General features: G+C 39.5%; 1 protein-coding gene across 12 annotated transcripts in view; it reads left to right on the forward strand.

The window, feature by feature from the left end:
* PCDH15 (protocadherin related 15) overlaps window positions 1-13,640 on the forward strand; it is a 441,732-nt gene that overhangs the window by 162,347 nt on the left and 265,745 nt on the right. For 11 of the 12 annotated variants that reach the window (XM_033149148.1, XM_033149157.1, XM_033149155.1 and 8 more), the window contains 2 exons: window positions 10,072-10,086; window positions 11,051-11,116. In XM_033149148.1, the coding sequence (XP_033005039.1) occupies window positions 10,072-10,086; window positions 11,051-11,116 (81 nt within the window). The remainder of the gene's footprint in view (window positions 1-10,071; window positions 10,087-11,050; window positions 11,117-13,640) is intronic. The other variant, XM_033149156.1, reaches the window with a different exon arrangement.

A 13,640-nucleotide genomic window follows, 5' to 3' on the forward strand; every position in this document is an offset into this window, starting at 1 on the left:
GACTAGCATGTTCCCTGAAACCCCGTTACATTTTCTTTTAATACATTGATTGGGGCATTTGATGCCCCATTCCTGGATATCACAGATAATAATCTATATTTTTCCAATTTATCATAGTTTCAACAGTAATGTAAACACACACACACACACACACACACATTTCAAATAGACAGAGGTGTAGGAAGGTCAGGTGGTACCCAGTGTGGAAAATTTCTTGTCACCTCCCCCCCATTGATTCGCCCCCCTGCAAAAATGGTTTTACGTTATTTCATATTTTCTTACAAAGGAATAATAACAAGTAATAATAATATTAAACTTTTATTTATATCCCGCCCTCCCCTACCGAAGTTGGGCTCAGGGTGGCTAACATCAGATACATAACATTGGTATAAAATCAAACAATAATTAAATTACCTCCTAAAAGCATCTCAAAATCAAATTAAAGTCTAATTAGATGGCTTTCCACAGGGTTAGGGTTGGGAACAGTAAGTGCTCCACTGAACTGAAATTTCAGCCTTCACGACATAGGAAAACAGCCAAGTAAACAGCTATTTTGGTGGAGGAGGGTCAAGATATTAACCGATATGCATGAAATTTCATATATAGCTATATAATCCCTACTATAGTAAGATAAAACCTTTGGAGCAGGCATTTGAAAAAAAGGTTTTTTATGAACCGCCCTAGTAGGGCAGTAATTGTTCCTTGATAATTTGTCACCCCCTCCATTATGGAACGAGGGGTGGACCGCCCCCTACACCCCCCTTGCTACACCCCTGCAAATAGATGTATGTTGTTTTTTACCAGTTAAATGCAAAAGAGATATTCAATGACAATGAATACTTTTAGGAGCTGATTTACTGGCCTTTTACCACCCAAAGGAACCCGGTATAAGTATGGAATGATTCCCCCCCTTGGTACTTAGCTTGTTCAAACCACTTAACGAGAATTATAACTCTCTACAACAAAACTGTTTTGCTTGAGAGTGAGAAAATGCTTCATTCAGATGATTCTCAAGGAATGAGCTTCCATTTGCTAATGGTTACTGAAAGAAGAGGTCACACACTTCACATTTGTTCCCTTTGTTTGTTTTTCTAGAACACAGCAAGCCGAGGGTTTAGCCTTTGCTTTGTTAAGAAAGAAAAGCAACATTGTCCTCAGAGTCAACAATTAGCATTTGGCCAACTTTTCGCAAGAACCTTTTATTCCGTGCCATCTCTCCTTCTGAATCTTTGAGCTACAGTTTTCCCGAATGCTGCTTAATTAACCGCCTAATTTACAGTCTGAACCATAGCCCAGAAACCAAGTGTAGTTTACAAGTATACTATAAGGGTGCTTGATGAATGCAGTTTAAAGTTCACTGTCATTCCTTCCAGGGACTTTACAATTGAATCTCTCTGCAGGAAGAGCTGGAAATAGACTGAAAGCCCCTCTTATGCTATTTTCAATACAGATGAATTATACTACAATTTAGCTAATGTAAAGAGCTATGGCAAGCTTATCCTAATTTGCACAGCTGTAGTTCTGAATTCACTTGCACAGGAAACGAAACAGGGCAATTTCCCCTTAACACTGGGTTGCTTAGATACTCAAATGACTTAGATGTATGGCTCTTTGCAGCTCTTTATTAGGAACTTGTACTGCAGCTTGTCAGGTTTTTTTTATTTAAAAAAAAAACATTTTAAAGGGGAGTGGGGTGAAATGTTTAACCTAGTTTTATTTCAGACAATTCGGAATTATGTTATGCCCTAAAGGTTATATAATCCGTTGCAAAGCCATTTATTTGCTTTTTTAAAATATGAAGAAGAAAAATTATGGAGTTTTTTTCTTTCTTTTTCTGTTTCCATGTACTGCAACAAGCAAAGACATTTGAATATATTATTATTTATTAAATTTGTATACCACCCTTAATACGTAGATCTCAGGGCAGCTAATAGCATAAAAATACAAGATAAAAACACAAAACACATAATAAAAACAATAATACGACATTGACATGTGATTATTGTGCAACTGGTTGAATGAGGGAGCAAATTCATAATAACTGACATTTAAATCTCTTCCAGTGTAAACCCAGTGCAAGGTTTTTTAGTCTCACATGAGATACTGGCATAGTTTTCTGTTCCCAAACAAGATTTTTCCATGTTAACATGGAGGGAAAACACATCAGCCACGAGATGATACACTTTCTATTAGTGCTAAATATCAGAAGTGTGCATGCACACAAAAGCTCATACCAATAATAAACTTAGCTGGTCTCTAAGGTGCTACTGGAAGGATTTTTTTTTAAAAAAATATTTTGTTTCGACTACGGCAGACCAACACGGCTACCTACCTGTGCTAAATATTGTGTGATACTGCACACTTGAAACCGTTAGAGCAATAGAACCCCAAACCCAGAAGAGCTTACCATAGAGACATTTCTCTTCCTTCCAGTTATGAAGGAGAAAGATCATGTTACTCTAACTGGGAAGGGCTTGGCCCTATGAGATCTGTAGTACATCATTTGGAATGAAACACTCCATGCTTGCAGAATGCCTCTGGCCTCCTTACTTTATTTCTGGCTTCACTGCAGTGGCTATAGTTCCATCTGCCAGCTATAAGAGCAAACATCAGTCATTGCCAAGGGTAGAATTGATTCAACTATAGTCTATCTTCCTAGCTTTCCTTGGAGTTGTGTTGCTAAGAGCCAGTAGGCTATAATGTTTTTGGAATGCTTGTTTATTGACACATGATTTTCAATTTGATTAATGCTGGGGAAAATGGCATGAGATCACTATGCCACAGAGAACTGTAGCCCAGTTTTACCTTTTTAAGAATGATGTTCATTGTGTGTCTGTTATACAAGACAATTGATCACAGGGGACAATTAGGACAATAAAAGTAAGTCTGTGTGTGTGTTTAAAAATGCAACGTATGTCTAACATTTTATTCAATGTCCACAATTTAAATTGCAGGAATACCTTAAAAGGAAGTGAAATTTTTCCCCTCCCTCTCAAAAAATGCAAGAGAATACGGTACTTGCTTTTTGTATTATACAAAGGGACATTTCCTTTATTACTTCTACAGCATATGGCAAAATGTTTTGCTTTATCTGCATTGTCATCATGTGGCTATAAAATCTAGAATCACAATGGATTTGGCATATTTTAAAGGTAAAGGTAAAGGGACCCCTGACAATTAAGTGCAGTCGCGAACTACTCTGGGGTTGCGACGCTCATCTCGCTTTACAGGCCGAGGGAGCCAGCGTTTGTCTGCTTCTGCAGACAGTTTTTCTGGGTCATGTGGCCAGCATGACAAAGCTGCTTCTGGCGAAACCAGAGCAGCATATGGAAACGCCGTTTACCTTCCCGCCGGAGTGGTACCTATTCATCTACTTGCACTGTGTGCTTTCGAACTGCTAGGTGGGCAGAAGCTGGAACCGAGCAACGGGAACTCACCCCTTCGTGGGGATTCGAACCGCTGACCTTTTGATCAGCAAACCCAAGCTGCACAGTGGTATAACTCACAGAGCCAACCACGTCCCCCATTTGGCATATTTTACTTATCAGTAAACTGGAAAAATAAACTGTGTCCTGTCATACACATCACACATCAAGGAAAATGAGTATTGCTTTAACTGGTGTGTGTGTGTGTGTGTGTATACGTGTGTACTTGTCTGTCTGTTTATATACAACTCTACTCCAACATTCCCCAACCTGGTGACCTTCAGATGTTTTAAACTACAGCTGCCTTCTTCCCTATTCCTTTGGCCATGCTGCCTGGAACTGATAGGAGTTGTAGTCCAACAACATCTGGAGGGCACCAGGTTGGGGAAAGCTGATCTGTTTGGATATTGGGTGTTCTCTGCTAGGTTCTGTCTTCCCAGTCTCATGTGTTTTTAATTGGCTGAAATTTCAAATGATGTTGTGATGTTGTCTTCACACTTGCATACACTTGCATTGTTTAACATTTAATTTAAAGTGATAACAGTAACTGAAAATATAGTCATGGGTTATTTCATTTAATTGGTACCATTTTTTTTTCAAAGAGTGAGAATTTTTGAATGCTGATGACAGGCACACATTTCAGTGCTATTTGTTGCTGATTATGTCAACAAGTTCAAATGCCTTTTATTTATATTATCCCCTAACTTGTAGTTTCCTATGTGCTTTTTGTGAGCATGTCATTGCACCTTTTTTTAAGGGCCTTAGTTTGCCTACCCATGTGTTAGAGAATTCTTGATCCATCTGAGGCACCAGAGTGCCATGAGCTAGCATGACACCAAGGAAAGGTATCCCAGCGAGGGATGTAGCCGTGATTGGTACATACTGGGCCAAGCTGAAGGTGGCGAAGGGGAAGTTGAGGACATAGGATGCACTCAATGGACATCAGAGGATGTTGAAGGGGCAGCCGAAAGTACAGGGGAGCCAGGGGAAGTGGACACATCACCAGAAATGGAAGTGCCCCCTTCTCTGGGAACACAAAAGGCTCTGGGGTGTTGTGAACAGTGGGAAGTGCACTTTAAGAGACTGAGACAGGCAGGAGAACACAGCCCAGCTTACTAGTTGATCAGGTGAAGATAATGAGGCTTGTTAAGTCCAGGAGGAGGTTTGTTTTCACTTGATTGAGCCCAGGGCAGGTGATGACCACATGCTTCATTAAGGGTCCTGGAACCTGACAACTCAGCAGAGCAACAGCCACACAGCTGAAGCAAGCTTTGGTGTGCCAAATAAGATTGGGAGCGGGGGGGGGGGGAGAGAAAAGCAAGGCAGAGTCTCTTTGTCTGCTTGACCGCCTATCAAAAGGTGGAGGTAAGTAAACTGGCTATACTTCAATTCTTTTAAACAAGGGGAGGCCATTATGTTCCATCAGCCATTAGGGTATTTAATACAAAATCTGTCTCTCAACTCCTCTACACCTCAAACTTTTGGTTCAGTGGCTCATTCCCCATGTTTGATGGGTTCCAGGCAAAGTTTCTCTGGTCCCTTTTACAGGTTCCAAATTGTGTTCCAAATGCAATTCTGTTTTTAGAAACAGGTGAATGCCCTCTCTCAACAAAAGCATGGTGGGCTGCACTGAGATACTGGTTTAATACCTCAGTCTTTGGCCTAGGGAAGGGGTTACTTCAACACCTAAACAATGAGGAGTTTATCAGCTCATGGATGAACTTTGTCTGCTCAACCTTCATCGTTGATGGATCACGGCTTGACCGTTTTAGGAATGCCACCAGACAGTTTCGGGAATGCAATATTGGGACTGACCCTAAGACTCCAACCCTGGATCTTTGTCAGAGATAGGAACCTGGCTTTACAGTTTGACTTTGAACCTTTCTCATTGCATTGGACCTGAACCTGTATTTGATCATAGGATTGCCTGACTCTTCTCTAACATTGCCTTTGAGACTGTGATCAGTAGAACTTTCAGCTTAGACTACGCTGCTTGCCATGTGCACTATCAAGATTTACCCCAGAGTATGCCAGGGTTGAGGACACAGAGGTTCATTATACTAATCCACTAAACCACTGTCTTTAGTGCAGAAAAGTAAATAAAGTAATTTATAAAATGTTTGCGCTTAAGATGGCTTTTCAGAATTGTCATTGATTTTGAAGTATCCAAGATGGAGATGGTACTTCATGCCAAATCAAGAGGCACAAAAAAATGGAGGTATCGTTGACTTTCCTTCCTAGGGCCACCCCTACAGTAGAAGCTAGAGTAACATGGCATTTGCTGGGCTGCAATATTGAAAAGTAGGGTAGCTGGCATATTGAGTGGCTGCTGACTAAATAGTAGCAGCTTAATTTTTGCTTTTCGAGTACCATCTTGTGAAGATGGAGATGTGCAGGGGGAGGCGGGAAGCAGAGGATCAAGCTACAAACAATATCAGACTGTGTTGAAGGAAAACGCAACTGTTACAAATGAATTGAGGGAGGATTGGCATTTGGAAATAATAGAGAAAAATTAATGTTTGGAAGAACTTGTTTTTGAGAGGATAGGAACATATTTTGTTCTACTGAGTCAGACTCCTGGTCTGTCTATTTCAATATTGTTATGCTAGAATGATAGAATCATAGAGTTGGAGTGGACCCCATGTGCTTTTTGCGAGCATATCATTGCACCTTTTTTTAAAGCATCATTCTTCATAAAGCACAACTGACCATTGTGAGGCTGCAGCTGATGTATGAAGATAATTATTTCACAGAATTAGGAATCCTGTGCACAAGACCTTTAAAACAGTGTTCTCTGCTGAGTTGCCAGGTCCCAGGACTGAGCTCTAGGGGCTTAGGATCCATCCTAAGTCGCCCTTCTCTGGTCCTGCCCACATAATGCCCTTTAAGTTATGCTGAAGTCCCCCTACAGACCATTCCTACACAACATGAGGAAGGTTGGCGGGGGGTGTGTTCCCTGCCCCCCCTCTATTAATAGAGCATTTGCATGTTCTGGCAAACATCTGAACACACATATATACTGTTCTAGGAATGTGTCTCTTCTTAAAACCAAAGAATTCAGTGCCTCTTGTCAATTTCAATTAGATCTCCTAGGAGAATGGAATGGAAATAATGGTAACAGATGGGGGGGGGGAACGTGGTTTTCATTCACTTCTCCCATTCATTTATCTATTTTCATTTGTTTCTTGTATAAACTAATTAGAAACTAACAGAACTGGCTTTGCTTAATTTTCCTTTAGTTTCAGAAATGAGTAGGCATGCACTGGAGATTACAATGAAATAAATATAGTAAGCAGAATAGACATCTAGGGCACATCCAACACCAGTGCTCAGAAACCTCAAGTCGTTTATCAAGACCCACTGGTGTATTACGATGCCTGTTGTGGATTTGCCCCATACATGTATCCCGGCTCATTTTTTATTATTATTACTTTCTGTAGGGCTACCACTTTAAGTACCCCCCCCCCATGCTCTGCAACAATGCTGCACCAGAGTGTTATTGCAGGAAATTTACATGATTGGTGGCTACAGCTGCCTACTGCGGACTGTGGTTCTGCTACCACTACCCTGTGGCTGCACAGACTTTCCTATTATCATTCACTTGTAGGGTTGTGGTTTTTTGTTTTTTGTTTGGTTTTGGTTTTGCATCATGATCCTTTGTTGTAGAAAATTTAACATCAACATGCTGTGAGGAAGATGTAGGCTGGTGCCACTGAACAGGTATTGGGTTTAGATATGAAAACCTCAGGTTGTAATTCTTACTTGGTCACACAGTTAGGTAGGCATGGTCACATTACTCTTTCTCAGATGGTGAAAGTGAAGTTAAAATAAGATAACATGCACTTCACTTTGACAAAGGTCCTTGGTTGGGATAGAAAAATTTAAAAAATAGCATTTATTCATCTTTGTTTTATTTCTTAAAAAGGAAATGAAATTATAGAGTGGGAAGAAAATATGCATCTTTTTTCACATAGAGGCATCGCAAGAGTAAGGTGGTAGCTGTGCTTTCAAAATGTGTGTGGGGTTTGTTATTATTCCTGACACTCTTTTCAACACAAGCAGAGAAAGTGTGTGTGTGAGAGGGAGATACTATATCAGTATAATGTTCAATGTTCACTGACATGAAAAACATCTAATTTTTAAAAAGCCCAGTTCTTGAACATGGAGTGCATCTTGTTGAACTAAAGGATGTAGCAACAAATATATATCAAAAACTGCTTTGTAAATAGATATCCTTGAATTCTCCAAGGTATGAGAATAAAAGCTGTGATATGCAAGCAGCATAAGTGCAAGGCATGAGCTGAATTGTCTCAGAATTTAAACAGCATCACCAGATATAAAGATGGAAATGCTTCTTGAGATTTGCTACTGTTCATGTATGATGTGCATTTTAATTAAGAAGATGCCTGTCACCTGCCATTTGTCATCTATATTGATTTCAGTACGGGTTTTCTTCTCTGCCTGGCAATATTTGGCAAGCTGGTGTAAATTCAATATTCCCTCATCATTGTTTTGTGACTCCCTTCTTGCACTCCTTTACCGCCTTCTTGTCCGAGATGCAGCAAAGAATCTCATTAGTAACAAGATTTAATGCCGGTGATCGTAAAAATCTAATGGTCGTGTAGAATCCTTCTCTGTGTTGGTCTCAGTGTAAACATGCCCCTAGTGACATGTAATTGTAAAAGAGAACTATAGTTTAGCCTGGATATCTGGGGTTTGTAATATTAGCAGGCAGGGACATCTATTTCCATTTGGTGTCACTTTTGCATAAACTGATTCATAAGTCCATTCATTCCCATTTCCACGTCATTCTGCAGTAGATGAAGACCTGCAATCCTGATTGTATTTTTTCACCAAAAATATGCATTTCTGTATGCATTTGAAACTAAAATATAATTTTTTGTATACATTTTGGTTTTATTTGCTTGTCTTTTTAAGCTGATACTGTATATTCAAAGGTGTGTGAAAATCAAAGAATGTGTATTAACCTTGGAAGGGAAAATCGGGTTGGTTGCTTTATAACATGGACTGAAGGAAATCCTCAGAGGTCCCTAATACTAAATCTATGATGGAAAATTTGAATAGAAGAGAATTTTACTTCTGCAAATTATGTGGTTAGAAAAATAGGTTTGGTGTGTAAGGAAGTTAGCAGACTTAAATTCATGGAATAGGGCTTTTCTGTTTCCTTCTTCCTGTGACTTTGAAGAGTCTGTTAGTCTTGCCTTTCACTAAACTAATCTTGTCCAACCTGTTGTCCTCTGGATGCTTCTGACTACAACTACCATCGGCTCAAGTCAACTATGGTCAAAGGTGGCTGTGTCTGATGGGACTTGTTGTTAAACAGCTGGCAGACACCAGGTTGGGATAGGTTGAACTGGCTGAGTCAATAGGGACTTGCTCAAGCAGTGTCAAGATGGACAGACTTCCTCCTTTCATTTGTAGTATTATTTTATCCTTTCATCAAATGGAAATTAAACAGGCATTTCCATTTTGTCAGTTTCGAAATAATGTAGAGTTCAGATATTAAAGTCTGGATAAACCTTAATAGATGATGTGAAGTTTCATATCCTTCATTAACTTGGTTAATGCTTGCATAGTTTTAATTATGTTAATGTTTAATTTTTAAAAAAATGATTTCCCCTATCTTTACTACCTGTTCTTATTTTATCGTAAGCTGTGCTGAACCCTATCAGGGAAAAATGTGGGTATAAATTTACCAATAACTATATCGTCAACAGGTTTACCACACCTATCAGCCAATCACCCATTCCCACCACCCTTCTGAGTAATACCCTTCCCCACCCTCTCACTATATATAAGGGTCTGGTGACTTCTGTTTCAGTGCATCTGAAGAAGTCTGCATGCACACAAAAGCTCATACCAATAACAAACTTAGTTGGTCCTCTAAGGTGCTACTGGAAGGATTTATTTTTTATTTTGTTTCGACTACGGCAGACCAACATGGCTACCTACCTGTAACTATATCTTCACTTCTTACAATTCAATGATTCTTTAAAGTTGTATGGGTTTCTGAAGGTCATCTACTCCAATCCCTTGCAATGCAGGAATCTCAGCTAAATCATACAGATCAAGAGATGGTCACCCATCCCCTCTATTTAAAAGAACAAATTAGATTTCCTTCTGCTGTCCATTGCTCTTAAAACACACAACACTTTTACTTGTTCTTTTATAAATATCAGGTTATAGATAGCTTTCGCCCTCCTCAGTGTAGAGATTTTCAGATTCTCTCGCACAGAGCCTCGAGCTCAGCAAATACTATTCACTTCAGTTGTTAGGGAAACTCTACAGCAGTTGCCTTTCTACAGAGTTGAATGGAGAAGGCTTTCCATGAATGCAAGAAGCTGCTGAATCAGAATGAATGATTATTACATCTAATGTAGGCTGTGGATCGTTTCTGTATGAAATATTACACACTGCAATTACCGTGTTTGTTAAGATTGTCCTGGGCTCTTAACAGCAACTTCTCTGCTGCACTGTGGTGAATAATATACATATATTTCCTCAAACCTCTTCTTGTACTGATTTATGTGTCTTTAAAACTTTCTCTAAAACCACAGCAAAATCTTACTTATTTCTTTTCATTATTCTGCTCTGCTTCCACTGATGACTCTTAACTTCCTTCCAGACTGGCAATATGAGGGTAAGATGGCAAACAGTAACTTCCTGAAAATTGCTTGTCTGTTTTTACTCTGTTTAGAACTTTATTGAAATTCTGTTCAGTCACTCTAATTAAAGACTTGTGTTGCAATTAAATTTCAATTATGTTTGTTTCTGTTGTGAAGCTTTAATTATAATTATTCCTTTTAATCATTCTTTTGTGTTATTATTTTGGGTTAAATTACCATCACATTATCTCTGTCCTGATTTCTGTTTAGCACAAGGACTTCTGTTTAGCACAACACACAATTTAAAAAGTAGCAAGTGAATGGTTCTGTTTTGTGATGTGACAAAGACTTGGTGTTTGTGTACATGACATAATTTTTTAGCAAGTAGATGCTAGTATCCTAGTAAAACAATACAGATGATGGCCTGGTTTGCATGTAAGGTGAAGCCATGGTTTATAAACTATGGATTGTATGCAACAAAGTCATTATTTAAGTGGAACACTTATTCTTGTGCAACAGAACTTCTACTCCCTCTCCCTGGAACCCCCCATATATACTCTGGGGTTCTTGCAGCCTCTGGAGCAGATTTGGGTTTTGGGGGGGAACAGGAGAGGGAGGGAAATTCTGTTGTTCTGCTTATGCAATGACTCCATGGATTAATTTGGTCATCTCAACCCAGCCCAGCCCTTAACCTTGAACAAACCACTTAAACCCACAAATCCATTGTTGTTTTGCAAATCTTGGTTTATGTTAACCATTGCATAGTGTTACATGTAAACCCAGTCCTCTCCAGAAAGCTGTTAAAGTCAGGTACAAGAGCCTATGCTAAAACCTTGCTAGAAAAACACTTATGTCACAAGGAGTTCACTTAAGAGCTAGGTGAAATCTGGGTAAGTACTTTGGAAACTGGTCGTGCCTATTGCAGATTTATGACAAAGATTTTTCCACCACCATCATACTCTGCGATTTGATGTAACTTTTTTATTTTCATATTTGTAGACTGCAAGTTGGCCAGGGCAGGTCCTCCAGCAACAATAGTTCCAATTGATGAAGAGAGTCGGAATGGTGAGTACGCATCAGATGCTAATAATGGGTGGAAATCAATGTCATGAAAATATGATCATTCCCCTCTTTCCTCAAATGCTGTTGTGGGAGTTCTCTGAACCCTCCAGACTAGATGTGGAGGAGGCACAGGGGGAGTAGAGGGGCGTTCCACTAGTGTACCAGGTTAGTTATCTAAAAAGTCAGTGATAATGATTCACATAAACTTTTCACTGCAAAAATAGTTTTTTCCCCTAGTTCAAATAATTAATAACTTTCTCCAATATAAATTATTTTTCTGGTGCATCCATTAAGTTTCCAGGGTTCATTTCTGACCAGAAATTTATCTCTCCCTTAGAGAATCCAGGGTAAAAAGTAAAAAAAATCTCAGGGGTAAGGGGCCAGAATCAAGGTATTTTGTGAATACCTTGAGAGGTTTTGCCATTTGCTCCGTTGTCCCACCACCACAACCATCGGATTTCTTCCTAGGATACTATAGACAGGTATGCCTTTACTTGACTGGACAAGGCATCTCTCTGCATAGTCGGTTCTCACAAGGCTCCATCCCTGATCTATCTGGTACTACCTCCTAACTCCAAGGCTATATATCAGGCTTCCTCAACCATGGCCCTCCAGGTGTTTTTGGCCTACAACTCCCATGATCCCTAGCTAGCAGGACCAGTGGTCAGGGATGATGGGAACTGTAGTCTCAAAACATCTGGAGGGCAGAGTTTGAGAAAGCCTGTTATATATCCTATGGTCTGGAGGGAGAGGATGATGATAATTATGATGATCACCATCATTTCCCACACCTGGAAATTTATTTTTTTGAAGAAGGTATGAAGCCCACTTCTTCCTGAAACAAGTATTCAAATTTTCCTACCCTTGCAAATTAACTGAAGTGGCCTTTCCCATAAACTTTCCTCTGAAGGGTAGTGAAACAAGCAGCATACACCACTGCCATTTAAACTATATTCTGAACTCCATTACATTGCAGCAATATGAGTAGTGAGGAGTGGGGAAAGATTTATTGTGATGCTTAGTAAGTTCTGGGTCTATGTGTATGCTAATATTTACGATTAACTCACTCCTTGTGGTGGCATCCTGGAAGTGATACAACGTGATGCAGGGTGTTCATTTGTACCAAACTTTGAAAGCCAATTATTTGGTTTCAGATTGCCTGGCCAGGCTATGAAGTCCCTAATAGCTAAAAGAGCTGGAAGTTTAATCTCATTTTGCCCCAAGGAGTTTAAGATCCAGTGCTGTTTGATGCTTCTGTGTGGTGTGAACTATTGTTGAAGCCTCTGGCGGCATGGCTTTTAACAAATACACCGTTCTTTCTTCCTGTCTCGATCTTCTTGTGCACTTGTCCGCGAAAGTCGTGAAAGGCTAGATGAGAAGGAAATGAAACTGCACAGATAGCTTTGCCTTGACTGACAACAGCTGCACCAGAAAGCCACAGCTCTCTCTCACACACATGTATCAGTACACTTTTTTAAAAAAGCATATTGTACTGCAAAATGAGAGTTGGGACAAAAAGCAACAAGAATGCATCTGTTATTAAATAAGCAGCATTGTGTTTGCTAACCAAAGTAAAATATAATTTGCTGCTGCTTGCTTGCTTCAAGTCAAATTTATGATTTCATCTCTCATATTCATTAATGCTGTAGCAAAGGTATTTGCCATAAGCATTTTCCATCTGGTGAATGCAAATATACTAAATGTTAATGAAGATATTTCTCTCTGAATGGTGTTCCTTTTACCCAGAGTGTAGTTGATTTTCTCCTTTCCTTATTGCTGCCAAAAAGCAGTCATTTATTGCAATTATCCCTTTTTGCTTAAGGATCATGCCAGTGTGTTGTCAGTTACTGGAACATAAGAAGGGCTGTGTAGGTTTGTAATGCTGTGTATGTGTGTGTGTGTAGGTCCCCATGTTTCGTTTAAAGAAGATGCAAAAGAAAATAGACATTTGCAAATACTTTGAATGTAAAATAAATGCTGAAATGTACTTGCGTTTCTTATCTGAATGAATCATAGCTGTCTGCTTCCCTAGTGAGATAGAATGCCGTTTAAAAAGTGCTAGATATGTCTCAGAAACAAACTCCAGTGGAAGTACACATACCTGCAGTGTGCCACTTGAGACTGCATCCATGGTTATTATGTGAGAGTCCCATTTATTCTAATGGATTTTTTTCCATATATTAAGAGTCGCCAACAGGTTTTCCACACCTATCAACTGATCACCCATTCCCACCACCCTTCTGAGTAATACCCCTCCCCACTCCCTCACTATATTTAAGGGTCTGGTGACTTCCGTTTCAGTGTATCTGAAGAAGTCTGCGTGCACACAAAAGCTCATACCAAGAACAAACTTAGTTGGTCTCTAAGGTGCTACTGGAAAGAATTTTTTTTTATATATTTTTTCCATATGCTTTGTTACAGATACTGATGGGTGAGCTCTCCCAGCTCATCTTATGATGAATTCTGTTTTTCAAATCCTCCATGGCCAGTCAGGTTAAAAAAAAAAAAAGCTCAGGTCTCAGGTGTA

The sequence above is a fragment of the Lacerta agilis genome, chromosome 5, assembly GCF_009819535.1.
Source record: "Lacerta agilis isolate rLacAgi1 chromosome 5, rLacAgi1.pri, whole genome shotgun sequence".
Lineage (NCBI taxonomy): Eukaryota > Metazoa > Chordata > Lepidosauria > Squamata > Lacertidae > Lacerta > Lacerta agilis.